Genomic DNA, 14,878 nt, shown 5'->3' on the forward strand with positions numbered 1-14,878 from the left:
TGGCATATGCTGCAGGTGCCTGCTCGTTTTTCGTATGTGGGTAACAACATTTAACTATGTATATATATTTACCAATTGGTTTAACTGCCACCCGCCTGAATCTATTTAAAATCAAATTGTTTTTTATTTCAACCACCCGACCCGACCCGCCGATAAAATCTAATTTTTTTAAATTTCATCCGCCCGATCCGCGGATAATCCGCGGACTCCGCGGTTGTGCCCGCAAACCGCGCATCTCTAATATATATATATATATATATATATATATATAAATAAAAGAAATTCTTGAATTTTAGTGTTCATTTATTTACACATATACACACACATAACACTCATCTACTCATTGTTGAGTTAAGGGTTGAATTGTCCATCCTTGTTCTATTCTCTGTCACTATTTTTCTCACCATGCTGAACACCCTTTCGCAGGTACTCAGAAAGGTTTCGAGTACCACCAAAAAAACTGAATCTCTGAAGACAGTATAAAAATCTGTGTTAAAGGTGTACAAATACTGTTTGTATAATTAGCATGTTATTTTTTTACAAATGAGGGTTAAGAGTTCAGTACTAAAAAAGAATGTGGCTTAAGTACAGTTTTTTAATTGAGCTGCTGCATTTTTTGGTTGGGTTGTTTATTTATTTTGAGTAACTTCTATACATTTCTAAAAGGGGAATAATGTAATAGAGTGATCTATGTTTGTCTGTTGCCATCTCCTGGTGAATGTTGGCTATAGCGTACTGGGGTTACTTTTTGGTTGGCCAACGATTTACGTGGGGTTGCGCAACCTGACGTCACTCAGGTCCGCATGGAGCTGGAGGGGGCGTGGCTTCCAGCTCCGCCTGAATTTCGGGAGATTATTCGGGAGAAAATTTGTCCCGGGAGGTTTTCGGGAGAGGCGCTGAATTTCGGGAGTCTCCCGGAAAATCCGGGAGGGTTGGCAAGTATGCTATAGGCGGACATTTTCTATTGATTCCAATGTATTGGATCCACTTTGGACCCCGTGGATTAAACTGGACCCGTCAGGTTTTTGGTCCCATGGCGATAGATATACAAACACACACGGGTGCTGACAAAGTGTGTGTGTGTTTGTATCATGCAGGTCCTTCAGAACTGACAGAAGGTTCCAGATCTTTGGGTCTAAATCTGAATCAGACCAGAATCCAGAGTGAGTCCACACTGAACCTGGATCAGACTGGATCGGACTTCATCCTGACATGTGTGTGTGTGTGTGTGTGTGTAGCTGCTACATCTCCATCGTGAACGGCGTGCTGAGGAGGACTCACCACAGCCTCCTGCTGGTCGCCAAGGTAACAACATCCGCTCAGGTGTAGCTGACTGCTGGTTGCCACGGTGACGTCGTCTCGCCAACCAGGACTTCTACCAGAGCCAGCGCTGCGGCGGCTTCTACCTTCTCCCCGGCGGCCTGGACCAGTGGGTGGACAGCATCCAGCAAAGGCTGCTGGGATATCACGAGCACGCTAGGACGCTTCTGAGCGCCAGCAAGGAAGGTGCGACCACTTCCTGTCACATGTGACCACGCCCTCGTCACTGTGTGTGTGTGTGTGTGTGTGTGTGTTAGCGCTGGAGCAGCAACAGTGTGTGTTGGCCGACATCATGCGCTCGCTTCCTGACAAGCTGATCCGTAACCACGAGCAACAGATGGAGGCGGGGCTCAGAGAGGAGGCGGGCCTCGTGAGACGGAAGTTCGACAGGATGATCGCGGCCAGCGAACAGGAGCAGGTACGGCTCGCCGCCGTCGACCCGCGACGTGGTCGCCACGGCAACTGAGGTGTGGTCTTGTGCGTCAGGAGGCCAACGTGGCGCGGCTGCGGGTCTCGCTCTCCGACCACCAGATGAACCAGCTGCGCCGCGGCGAGGAGGACAGGCAGCGGCGTCTCCACGAAACCGTCCTGCGCTCGCACCAGCAACTGCAGGTACTGGTCCCGGAATGCCTGCGTTACCATGGCGATGGCTGACCTCCACGTGTGTGTGTGTGTGTGCAGGAGTGTGTGAGACGCAAGGGGGAGGAGTTTGTGACATCACTGGCGTCCCTGGCAGAGAACCTCCTCCGTCACATGGACCAGCTGCCTCTTGCAGGTGCGTGTCACATGATCACTTGTTGTTGCCATGGTGACAGTGTCACTCCACATCACCTAGAAGTCACCTCTGAGGACAGGCCTGTAACCATGGAGACGGGACAGCAACCCTTCAGGTAACGTCTGCCCTTTGACTTTCTCCCACAGTGGGGGGGGGCGTGAGAAGCAATAGTGTAATAGTCACGCACACACACATACCCCCGTTCATTGCAGTGCTTCATGAATAGTAGGTCGTGACCCCTGGGGGGCGTGAGAGGCAATGGTGTATTAGCATATTTAGTGTTAGAAAAGAGAAAGAAAAAATTCCATCCCCTAGAAAAATTGTAACTGTTAGCAAGGTTCAAACAGCCCGTTTAATGCAGTGCTTCATAAATAGTAGGGTGGGCCCCCCAGGGGAGGGGCACCATGAGGTGTCTGCGAAAAGGGGGCGTGAGAAGCAATAGTGTAATAGTGAATATCTTCACACATACACATTCACCCCAAGGGGAGGCGTGAAAAAAATGATATCCCCCCCGTTTATTGCAGTGCTTCATAAATAGCAGGGTGGGCCCCCCAGGGGAGGGGCACCATGAGGTGTCTGCGAAAAGGGGGCGTGAGAAGCAATAGTGTAATAGTGAATATCTTCACACATACACATTCACCCCAAGGGGAGGCGTGAAAAAAATGATTCCCCCCCCCCCCCCCCGTTTATTGCAGTGCTTCATAAATAATAGGGCGTGGGTCTTGGGGGGGGCGTGAGAGGCAATAGTGTATTAGCATCTTTAGTGTTAGTAAATACCTATTTTGACGCATACAAATAAAAAAATTAGGTAGGGGGTGGGCGTGAAAAAAGTATTTTTTCTGTGAGCAAGGTGCAAACAGCCCGTTTAATGCAGTGCTTCATAATAGTAGGGTGGGCCCCCCAGGGTCGGGGCACCATGAGGTGTCTGCGAAAAGGGGGCGTGAGAAGCAATAGTGTAATAGTGAATATCTTCACGCATACACATTCACCCCAAGGGGAGGTGTGAAAAAAATGATGCCCCCCTGTTTATTGCAGTGCTTCATAAATAGTAGGGTGGGCCCCCCAGGGGAGGGGCACCATGAGGTGTCTGCGAAAAGGGGGCGTGAGAAGCAATAGTGTAATAGTGAATATCTTCACACATACACATTCACCCCAAGGGGAGGCGTGAAAAAAATGATATCCCCCCCGTTTATTGCAGTGCTTCATAAATAGCAGGGTGGGCCCCCCAGGGGAGGGGCACCATGAGGTGTCTGCGAAAAGGGGGCGTGAGAAGCAATAGTGTAATAGTGAATATCTTCACACATACACATTCACCCCAAGGGGAGGCGTGAAAAAAATGATTCCCCCCCCCCCCCCCCCCCCCCGTTTATTGCAGTGCTTCATAAATAATAGGGCGTGGGCCTTGGGGGGGCGTGAGAGGCAATAGTGTATTAGCATCTTTAGTGTTAGTAAATACCTATTTTGACGCATACAAATAAAAAAATTAGGTAGGGGGTGGGCGTGAAAAAAGTATTTTTTCTGTGAGCAAGGTGCAAACAGCCCGTTTAATGCAGTGCTTCATAATAGTAGGGTGGGCCCCCCAGGGGCGGGGCACCATGAGGTGTCTGCGAAAAGGGGGCGTGAGAAGCAATAGTGTAATAGTGAATATCTTCACGCATACACATTCACCCCAAGGGGAGGCGTGAAAAAAAATGACCCCCCCCCCCGTTTATTGCAGTGCTTCATGAATAATAGGGCGTGGGCCTTGGGGGGGGGCGTGAGAGGCAATAGTGTATTAGCATCTTTAGTGTTAGTAAATACCTATTTTGACGCATACAAATACAAAAATTAGGTAGGCGGGGTGTGAATTAGGTAGGGGGTGGGCGTGAAAAAAGTATTTTTTCTGTGAGCAAGGTGCAAACATCCCGTTAAATGCAGCGCTTCATAAATAGCAGGGTGGGTCCTCCTAGGGAGGGGCGCCATGAGGTGTCAGGGAAAAGGGGGGCGTGAGAGGCAATGGCTTACTTGCGTCTTTAATGTTAGTAAACAACTATCTTGACACATACAGATAACAAATTACATTAACTTGGGGGGGGGGGGGGGGCAGGGGATGAAAAAAATGATGTCCTTTAGGGGGGCGTGAGAAAATTCCATCCCCTCGAAAAATTGTAACTGTTAGCAAGGTTCAAACAGCCCGTTTAATGCAGTGCTTCATAAATAGCAGGGAGGGGCACCATGAGGTGTCTGCGAAAAGGGGGTGTGAGAAGCAATAGTGTAATAGCAAATATCTTCACGCATACACATTCACTCCAAGGGGGGGGGCGTGAAAAAAATTATGTACCCCCCGTTTACTGCAGTGCTTCATGAATAATAGGGCGTGGGCCTTGGGGGGGGGCGTGAGAGGCAATAGTGTATTAGCATCTTTAGTGTTAGAAAAGAGAAAGAAAAAATTCCATCCCCTAGAAAAATTGTAACTGTTAGCAAGGTGCAAACAGACCGTTTAATGCAGTGCTTCATAATAGTAGGGTGGGCCCCCCAGGGGAGGGGCACCATGAGGTGTCTGCGAAAAGGGGGCGTGAGAAGCAATAGTGTAATAGTGAATATCTTCACGCATACACATTCACCCCAAGGGGAGGCGTGAAAAAAATGATCCCCCCCCCCCCCCCGCACCCCCCCCCCCCGTTTATTGCAGTGCTTCATGAATAATAGGGCGTGGGCCTTGGGGGGGGCGTGAGAGGCAATAGTGTATTAGCATCTTTAGTGTTAGTAAATACCTATTTCGACGCATACAAAAACAAAAATTGTAATAGTGAATATCTTCACGCATACACATTCACCCCAAGGGGAGGCGTGAAAAAAATTATTATTTTAGTGTTAGTAAAGTACTATCTTGACACATACAGATGAAAATTAACTTTAACTTGAGGGGGGGTGGGAAAAAATGTTTTTGGGGTGTGAAATAAAGATAGTTTTGGGGGGGGGGTCGGGGGGGGGGGGGGACCACTGCCTTAACCTGACTGTTAATTGTCACACACACACATAGGTGTGACGTTGCACAAGATACGCTGTTTTCACTGTGTGTGTGTGTGTGTGTGTGTGAGACACAGGAAGTGGTCAGGTATCGCTCACCTGTCAGCTGACCCGTCTCCCTGCGTTCCCACGGCAACAACAGCACCCGTCACCACCAGCAGGTGCACTTTTGGTCACATGGCCGTCATAGAAGGCCGAGACGCTGCTGTCCAGGTACACACACACACACACACACACACGTGCAATATACATGACTGTGTGTGTGTGTGTGTGTGTGTGTGTGTGTGTGTCAGCGCTTTGAGCAGGCGTCCATGTTGGAGGTGACACAATCGGAGGCGGTGACGCGAAGGCGACTTAACGAGCTGGAGAGCTGGAAGACGCACTGGAGGCGGCAGACACGCCCCCCCGCCCCGTGATTGGCGGAGCACTCTGTGATGTCATGAGCTGTCAATCAAGAGGACACCCAGCCAATGAGACGAAAAGGGATTTATTGCGGCCTCACGACTCCGACGTCACGTCCGACACTTTATCCATGGAGCGCAGCAGCTGAGAGACCAGGCGCAGAGACTCCGCCCCCTCCAGCAGCTGACTGGATGAACACGCCCACCTGGTCATGTGACACGCTTTTTCCCCCCTCCCACGGACGTGCAAATAAATACTGACCAGACGGAGGAGTGGGCGTGGCTTGCTGTCTTGTCCAGGTAGTCGGACGCGACTTGAGCGTTGCGCTTCATCGCCATGACGACGTCGGACTCGGCTGACTTGAGGCCGTCGTTTTCCGAGCGCAGACGTTCCACCTGGGCCTGACACACACACACACACACTTATTGATCTGAGGAGTGTGTGTGTGTGTGTGTGTGTGTGTGTGTGTGTGTGTGTGTGTGTGTGTGAGCACTGACCTGCAGCAGCTCTAGCTCCGCCCTTATCGTGGCCACGCTGCCCTCGGCTCTCAGCGCTCGTTTCTGGCAAAACAAGGCAAAGGTTATTCCACTCACGTCCACTAGAGGCCGCCGTGTTGCCATGCCAACAAGTGGCGCGATACCGCCCTCATCAGTACCACACTTGAGGAACTGACGCACCGTCATCAAGTCCAGGTTCTGCTCCACGGACTGGACCATGGTCTCCATGTCTCGGGCTTCCTGCTGCTCCCGACGGCGCCGCCGCCGTAGCTCCTCCTCCAGCGCCTCCGCCCTGCACAAAGCATGCTGGGTAACGCCACCGGGCCGTGGCGCGATTGGCCTGCCGCCTACCTCTGCTGCTGTGCCCGCGACGCCCTCTGGAGGTCCGCCGTGGTCCTCCTCAGCAGGCGGTTCTCCTGCTGCAGCTGCGCAGGGGGGGTCAGGTTTAGGGGGCGGAGCTACAGTGGAGGGGTGGGGGGGTTACCTGTCGAATGCGCCCCCTGCTGGAAGTGTTTGGTTGTAGGATGGACATTTCGTCATCACCCTCATAGTGGGCGCCACCTTCACACCTGGAGAAGAAGCCAATCAGAGGCAAAACCACACAGGTGGTCTAGGGCCACGTGATCAGAGTATGGCCGACCCGGTTTCAGAGTTGCTCCTAAACATGGCGCCCTGTAGTCCCATGAAGGGCTTCGGATGATATCGTTCTGCATAAATTGATATCATCCCTGAATTGTATCGGCAACATCAAATTGGGATCCGAATCGAATCACTAAAACGGATCGCCACACCCCTAGTGTACAAAGTAGACATTACAATTTAAACAGCTACTTTCATTTTGCAGTGCATGTACACAAGTGTGTATATGTTAGGTTTAGAGCGGGCCCTTCAGGAGTCTAATAATTAAAACAATTAGGAAATTCCTGCGGAGATTTTGATGGGCCTGCTATCTGTGCCCTAACCCTAACCCTAACCCTAACCCTGGCCTGGGGTCCATCGAAGCTTCTTAGGTGGTGCCAAGTATTCCATTCCATGATTTTTAGGTTTAAAAATACAGAATAGCTAAAAAGCTAGCATAAAACCTCCGCATGCTAAGATTAGCATGCTAATATAAGAGACACTAGCATACTTCTAAGACTCCGCCAAGTATCAAAATCTATGATTTTTTAGGTCTAAACATACACAATTAGCCAATTATTTAGCATTAAACATTAGCATGCTAATATAAGTGACGTTAACATACTTTCAAGATGGTGCCAAGCATCCAAATCCGCTAATCGTTAGCATACTTCCACGATAGTGCCAAGTATTAAAATGCACTATTTGTAGGTGTAAACATACAAAATTAGCTAAAAGGCTAGCATAAAGTGTTAGTGTGCTAATCGTTAGCATACTTCCACGATGGTGCCAAGTACTTAAATGCACTATTTGTAGGTGTAAACAAACAAAATTAGCAAAAAAAGCTACCATAAAAAGTTAGCATGCTAATATAAATGACATTAGCAAACTTCCACGATAGTGCCAAGTATTAAAATGCACTATTTTTTAGATGTAAACAAACAAAATTAGCTAAACGGCTAGCATAAAAAGTTAGCATGCTAATATAAATGACGTTAGCATACTTCCACGATAGTGCCAAGTATTAAAATGCACTATTTTTTAGATGTAAACAAACAAAATTAGCTAAACGGCTAGCATAAAACCTCCGCATGCTAAGATTAGCATGCTAATATAAGAGACACTAGCATACTTCTAAGACTCCGCCAAGTATCAAAATCTATGATTTTTTAGGTCTAAACATACACAATTAGCCAATTATTTAGCATTAAACATTAGCATGCTAATATAAGTGCCGTTAACATACTTTCAAGATGGTGCCAAGCATCCAAATCCGTGATTTTTAGGTTTAAAAATACAGAATAGCTAAAAAACTAGCATAAAACCTCCGCATGCTAAGATTAGCATACTTCTAAGACGCCGCCAAGTATCAAAATCTATGATTTTTTTTAGGTCTAAACATACACAATTAGCCAAATATCTAGCATTAAACATTAGCATGCTAATATAAGTGCCGTTAACATACTTTCAAGATGGTGCCAAGCATCCAAATCCGTGATTTTTAGGTTTAAAAATACAGAATAGCTAAAAAGCTAGCATAAAACCTCCGCATGCTAAGATTAGCATGCTAATATAAGAGACGTTAGCATACGTCTAAGACGCCGCCAAGTATCAAAATCTATGATTTTTTAGGTCTAAACATACACAATTAGCCAAATATCTAGCATTAAACATTAGCATGCTAAAATAAGTGACGTTAACATACTTTCAAGATGGTGCCAAGCATCCAAATCCGTGATTTTTAGGTTTAAAAATACAGAATAGCTAAAAAGCTAGCATAAATCCTCCGCATTAGCCGTTAGCATACTTCTAAGACGCCGCCACGTATCAAAATCTATGATTTTTTAGGTCTAAACATACACAATTAGCCAATTATCTAGCATTAAACATTAGCATGCTAATATAAGTGACGTTAACAGACTTTCAAGATGGTGCCAAGCATCCAAATCCGTGATTTTTAGGTTTAAAAATACAGAATAGCTAAAAAGCTAGCATAAAACCTCTGCATGCTAAGATTAGCATGCTAATATAAGAGACGTTAGCATACTTCTAAGACGCCGCCAAGTATCAAAATCTATGATTTTTTAGGTCTAAACATACACAATTAGCCAATTATCTAGCATTAAACATTAGCATGCTAATATAAGTGACGTTAACATACTTTCAAGATGGTGCCAAGCATCCAAATCCGTGATTTTTAGGTTTAAAAATACAGAATAGCTAAAAAGCTAGCATAAAACCTCCGCATGCTAAGATTAGCATGCTAATATAAGAGACGTTAGCATACGTCTAAGACGCCGCCAAGTATCAAAATCTATGATTTTTTAGGTCTAAACATACACAATTAGCCAAATATCTAGCATTAAACATTAGCATGCTAAAATAAGTGACGTTAACATACTTTCAAGATGGTGCCAAGCATCCAAATCCGTGATTTTTAGGTTTAAAAATACAGAATAGCTAAAAAGCTAGCATAAATCCTCCGCATTAGCCGTTAGCATACTTCTAAGACGCCGCCAAGTATCAAAATCTATGATTTTTTAGGTCTAAACATACACAATTAGCCAATTATCTAGCATTAAACATTAGCATGCTAATATAAGTGACGTTAACATACTTTCAAGATGGTGCCAAGCATCCAAATCCGTGATTTTTAGGTTTAAAAATACAGAATAGCTAAAAAGCTAGCATAAAACCTCCGCATTAGCCGTTAGCATACTTCTAAGACGCCGCCAAGTATCAAAATCTATGATTTTTTAGGTCCAAACATACACAATTAGCCAAATATCTAGCATTAAACATTAGCATGCTAATATAAGTGACGTTAACATACTTTCAAGATGGTGCCAAGCATCCAAATCCGTGATTTTTAGGTTTAAAAATACAGAATAGCTAAAAAGCTAGCATAAAACCTCCGCATGCTAAGATTAGCATGCTAATATAAGAGACGTTAGCATACGTCTAAGACGCCGCCAAGTATCAAAATCTATGATTTTTTAGGTCTAAACATACACAATTAGCCAAATATCTAGCATTAAACATTAGCATGCTAAAATAAGTGACGTTAACATACTTTCAAGATGGTGCCAAGCATCCAAATCCGTGATTTTTAGGTTTAAAAATACAGAATAGCTAAAAAGCTAGCATAAATCCTCCGCATTAGCCGTTAGCATACTTCTAAGACGCCGCCAAGTATCAAAATCTATGATTTTTTAGGTCTAAACATACACAATTAGCCAATTATCTAGCATTAAACATTAGCATGCTAATATAAGTGACGTTAACATACTTTCAAGATGGTGCCAAGCATCCAAATCCGTGATTTTTAGGTTTAAAAATACAGAATAGCTAAAAAGCTAGCATAAAACCTCCGCATTAGCCGTTAGCATACTTCTAAGACGCCGCCAAGTATCAAAATCTATGATTTTTTAGGTCCAAACATACACAATTAGCCAAATATCTAGCATTAAACATTAGCATGCTAATATAAGTGACGTTAACATACTTTCAAGATGGTGCCAAGCATCCAAATCCGTGATTTTTAGGTTTAAAAATACAGAATAGCTAAAAAGCTAGCATAAAACCTCCGCATGCTAAGATTAGCATGCTAATATAAGAGACGTTAGCATACGTCTAAGACGCCGCCAAGTATCAAAATCTATGATTTTTTAGGTCTAAACATACACAATTAGCCAATTATCTAGCATTAAACATTAGCATGCTAATATAAGTGACGTTAACATACTTTCAAGATGGTGCCAAGCATCCAAATCCGTGATTTTTAGGTTTAAAAATACAGAATAGCTAAAAAGCTAGCATAAAACCTCCGCATGCTAAGATTAGCATGCTAATATAAGAGACGTTAGCATACTTCTAAGACGCCGCCAAGTATCAAAATCTATGATTTTTTTTAGGTCTAAACATACACAATTAGCCAAATATCTAGCATTAAACATTAGCATGCTAAAATAAGTGACGTTAACATACTTTCAAGATGGTGCCAAGCATCCAAATCCGTGATTTTTAGGTTTAAAAATACAGAATAGCTAAAAAGCTAGCATAAAACCTCCGCATTAGCCGTTAGCATACTTCTAAGATGCCGCCAAGTATCAAAATCTATGATTTTTTTAGGTCTAAACATACACAATTAGCCAAATATCTAGCATTAAACATTAGCATGCTAATATAAGTGACGTTAACATACTTTCAAGATGGTGCCAAGCATCCAAATCCGTGATTTTTAGGTTTAAAAATACAGAATAGCTAAAAAGCTAGCATAAAACCTCCGCATTAGCCGTTAGCATACTTCTAAGACGCCGCCAAGTATCAAAATCTATGATTTTTTAGGTCTAAACATACACAGCCAATTATCTAGCATTAAACATTAGCATGCTAATATAAGTGACGTTAACATACTTTCAAGATGGTGCCAAGCATCCAAATCCGTGATTTTTAGGTTTAAAAATACAGAATAGCTAAAAAGCTAGCATAAAACCTCCGCATGCTAAGATTAGCATGCTAATATAAGAGACGTTAGCATACTTCTAAGACGCCGCCAAGTATCAAAATCTATGATTTTTTAGGTCTAAACATACACAATTAGCCAAATATCTAGCATTAAACATTAGCATGCTAATATAAGTGACGTTAACAGACTTTCAAGATGGTGCCAAGCATCCAAATCCGTGATTTTTAGGTTTAAAAATACAAATATAGCTAAAAAAGTGTGCTAACGTTAGCATGACGACGTAGGACATGTTAGCGTACTTTTAAAATAGTGCCAAATATCAAAATGCATCATTTTTAAGTTTAAAAATACAAAATTTTGCAAAATAGCTAGCATTAAAAGCTTGCATGCTAACGTTAACAGGATGACATAGGACAAGTTAGCGTACTAAGATAGTGCCAAAAATAAAATGCACCATTTAGGTGTAAACATACAAAATTATCTGAAAGACTAGCATAAAACGTTAGCATGCTAATATAAGTGACGTTAGCATACTTCCATGATGGTGCCTAGTATTAAAAAGCACTATTTGTAGGTGAAAACATACAAAAGTATCTGAAAGACTAGCATAGAACGTTAGCATGCTAATCGTTAGCATACTTCCACGATAGTGCCAAGTATTAAAAAGCACTATTTGTAGGTGAAAACATACAAAATTATCTGAAAGACTAGCAAAGAACGTTAGCATGCTAAGTATTAAAATGCCCTATTTGTAGGTGTAAACATACAAAATTAGCAAAAAAGGCTACCATAAAAAGTTAGCATGCTAATATAAATGACGTTAGCAAACTTCCACGATAGTGCCAAGTATTAAAATGCACTATTTTTTTAGATGTAAACAAACAAAATTAGCTAAACGGCTAGCATAAAAAGTTAGCATGCTAATATAAATGACGTTAGCATACTTCCACGATAGTGCCAAGTATTAAAATGCACTATTTGTTGGTGAAAACATACAAAATTATCTGAAAGACTAGCATAAAACGTTAGCATGCTAATATAAGTGACGTTAGCATACTTCCATGATGGTGCCTAGTATTAAAAAGCACTATTTGTAGGTGAAAACATACAAAAGTATCTGAAAGACTAGCATAGAACGTTAGCATGCTAATCGTTAGCATACTTCCACGATAGTGCCAAGTATTAAAAAGCACTATTTGTAGGTGAAAACATACAAAATTATCTGAAAGACTAGCAAAGAACGTTAGCATGCTAAGTATTAAAATGCCCTATTTGTAGGTGTAAACATACAAAATTAGCAAAAAAGGCTACCATAAAAAGTTAGCATGCTAATATAAATGACGTTAGCAAACTTCCACGATAGTGCCAAGTATTAAAATGCACTATTTTTTTTGATGTAAACAAACAAAATTAGCTAAACGGCTAGCATAAAAAGTTAGCATGCTAATATAAATGACGTTAGCATACTTCCATGATAGTGCCACGTATTAAAATGCACTATTTTTTACATGTAAACAAACAAAATTAGCTAAATGGCTAGCATAAAAAGTTAGCATGCTAATATAAATGACGTTAGCATATTTCCACGATAATGCCAAGTATTAAAATGCACTATTTTTTAGATGTAAACATACAAAATTAGCAAAAAAGGCTACCATAAAAAGTTAGCATGCTAATATAAATGACGTTAGCATACTTCCACGATAGTGCCACGTATTAAAATGCACTATTTTTTTTGATGTAAACAAACAAAATTAGCTAAACGGCTAGCATAAAAAGTTAGCATGCTAATATAAATGACGTTAGCATACTTCCATGATAGTGCCACGTATTAAAATGCACTATTTTTTACATGTAAACAAACAAAATTAGCTAAATGGCTAGCATAAAAAGTTAGCATGCTAATATAAATGACGTTAGCATATTTCCACGATAATGCCAAGTATTAAAATGCACTATTTTTTAGATGTAAACATACAAAATTAGCAAAAAAGGCTACCATAAAAAGTTAGCATGCTAATATAAATGACGTTAGCATACTTCCACGATAGTGCCACGTATTAAAATGCACTATTTTTTACATGTAAACAAACAAAATTAGCAAAAAAAGTTAGCATAAAACGTTAGCGTGTGTTACTTAGTGATCAGAACTCACCTGCTTGCCCGCTCGTCATGCTCCTCCTCGTCCTCACCGCAGTGGGAGGAGCTACTGACGTCAGACTGAAAGCTCCGCCCACTCTCTTCTATTTCCACCTGATTGGACAGAGAGGACAGGCTTGCTACTTGAACGACGTAATCATGTCGCGACGTGAACGAATCTTCTCACCTCCCACGCAGACTGGTCCTCGTCGAGCTCCTGGTCTCGGTTTAGGACAAGGTCCTGGTCCTGGTCCTGGTCCAGGTCCAAGTCCAGGTTGTGGTCTTTAGAGCGAAGGAACTCTTTAAAGGAAAAAGGGTTCATCTCCTCTTCATCTGCAGACCCATAATAACTTAGTCAAACAATGAAAGTGAAACACGTAAAAATATGACAAGAAAAAAAACCTTCGGCGATGATTAAAGTTTTCCCACGGCTCCCGTGTTTGGACATGGTGACGTCATTGACGAGCGCTCCAGCGGAAGTGAAAAAGGGGTCAGCCACGTCACGTGACCAAGCTTCTATCGCCTCATTGGTTCCGCCCGGACCAGGCAGGAAAGAGGAAAACAAGACTCCTCACTTCCGGTAATCTTCGCGCTCAAACTACTCGCGTGGACGTCGGCTGGCCGTGGTTCAGTTCGTCGGTGCCGCGCACAGACCCGGAAGGGACGCCGCTCCGGTCCAACGAACGGTAAAAACTTTGATTTTGTCTTCGTTCGGCACGGACTTTTTCGCCGCTTAATTGACCTGCTCGGCTCCCTGTCACCGGATGTCTTAGCAACGGACTTCAGGCGGCCGCTTGCTTGTGGTGGGCGGAGTCAGCGCCGCGTTACAACTGGTCCCAGATCAGATTCTCTTAACCCTAAATTCCTCATTCAGAACTCCGTTTGAAAAGAGTGTGATTTAAGCAGAGGTGGGACCAAGTCATTGTTTTGCAAGTCACAAGCAGAGGTGGGTAGAGTAGCCAGAAATTGTACTCAAGTAAGAGTACTGTTACTTTAGAGATTTATTACTCAAGTAAAAGTAAGGAGTAGTCACCCAAATATTTACTTGAGTAAAAGTAAAAAGTATGTTGTGAAAAAACTACTCAAGTACTGAGTAACTGATGAGTAACATACACACTCGTATCATACATATATATATATATATATATATGTGTGTATATATATATATATATATATATATATATGTATATATATATATATATATATATATATACATACATACATACATATACATTGATATATACAGTATATAATTTATAAGTATTTATTTTGCTGTTTTTGTTTACATGTTAAAGATGTTTTAATGAATATACATGCATGTTTAACATATAGATTCCTTTCTTTAATGAAGACTAGAATATAAGTTGGTGTATTACCTGATTCTGATGACTTGCATTGATTGTAATCAGACAGTCGTGATGATAAAGTCCACGTTTTCAAATGGAGGAGAAGAAAAGTTCCTCCTTTCTGTCTAATACCACATGAAAGTGGTGGGTTTTTGGCATCCTATTTGTCCAGCTTCCATATTCGTTTTTATACACTTTACAAGAAATATATTGGCGGCAAACTCCGTAGCTTGCTAGCTTGTTTACGCTGGCTTTCGGAGACTCTTATTTTGAAAGCGCAGGCGCGATGGCGCGGCACTTTTAT

General features: G+C 42.6%; 2 protein-coding genes across 8 annotated transcripts in view; one reads left to right on the forward strand and one right to left on the reverse strand.

The window, feature by feature from the left end:
- ccdc180 (coiled-coil domain containing 180) overlaps positions 1 to 5,771 on the forward strand; it is a 28,975-nt gene extending 23,204 nt beyond the window's left edge. For 6 of the 7 annotated variants that reach the window (XM_072915299.1, XM_072915300.1, XM_072915302.1 and 3 more), the window contains 9 exons: positions 1,098 to 1,163; positions 1,239 to 1,305; positions 1,371 to 1,506; positions 1,578 to 1,738; positions 1,807 to 1,932; positions 2,002 to 2,095; positions 2,156 to 2,210; positions 5,182 to 5,317; positions 5,398 to 5,771. In XM_072915299.1, the coding sequence (XP_072771400.1) occupies positions 1,098 to 1,163; positions 1,239 to 1,305; positions 1,371 to 1,506; positions 1,578 to 1,738; positions 1,807 to 1,932; positions 2,002 to 2,095; positions 2,156 to 2,210; positions 5,182 to 5,317; positions 5,398 to 5,520 (964 nt within the window). In that variant the 3' untranslated portion in view covers positions 5,521 to 5,771. The remainder of the gene's footprint in view (positions 1 to 1,097; positions 1,164 to 1,238; positions 1,306 to 1,370; positions 1,507 to 1,577; positions 1,739 to 1,806; positions 1,933 to 2,001; positions 2,096 to 2,155; positions 2,211 to 5,181; positions 5,318 to 5,397) is intronic. The other variant, XM_072915301.1, reaches the window with a different exon arrangement.
- Positions 5,575 to 14,047, reverse strand: entr1 (endosome associated trafficking regulator 1). The gene is made up of 9 exons (XM_061980025.2): positions 13,631 to 14,047; positions 13,416 to 13,561; positions 13,245 to 13,342; positions 6,488 to 6,572; positions 6,355 to 6,428; positions 6,184 to 6,295; positions 6,004 to 6,066; positions 5,768 to 5,907; positions 5,575 to 5,693 (listed from the first exon to the last, which is right to left on the reverse strand). Exons 1-9 carry the CDS (start codon positions 13,674 to 13,676, stop codon positions 5,603 to 5,605), a joined length of 855 nt encoding a protein of 284 aa, XP_061836009.2. The 5' UTR covers positions 13,677 to 14,047; the 3' UTR covers positions 5,575 to 5,602.
- Between the last annotated feature and the right edge of the window lie 831 nt (positions 14,048 to 14,878).

This window comes from Nerophis lumbriciformis, linkage group LG20, assembly GCF_033978685.3.
Source record: "Nerophis lumbriciformis linkage group LG20, RoL_Nlum_v2.1, whole genome shotgun sequence".
Lineage (NCBI taxonomy): Eukaryota > Metazoa > Chordata > Actinopteri > Syngnathiformes > Syngnathidae > Nerophis > Nerophis lumbriciformis.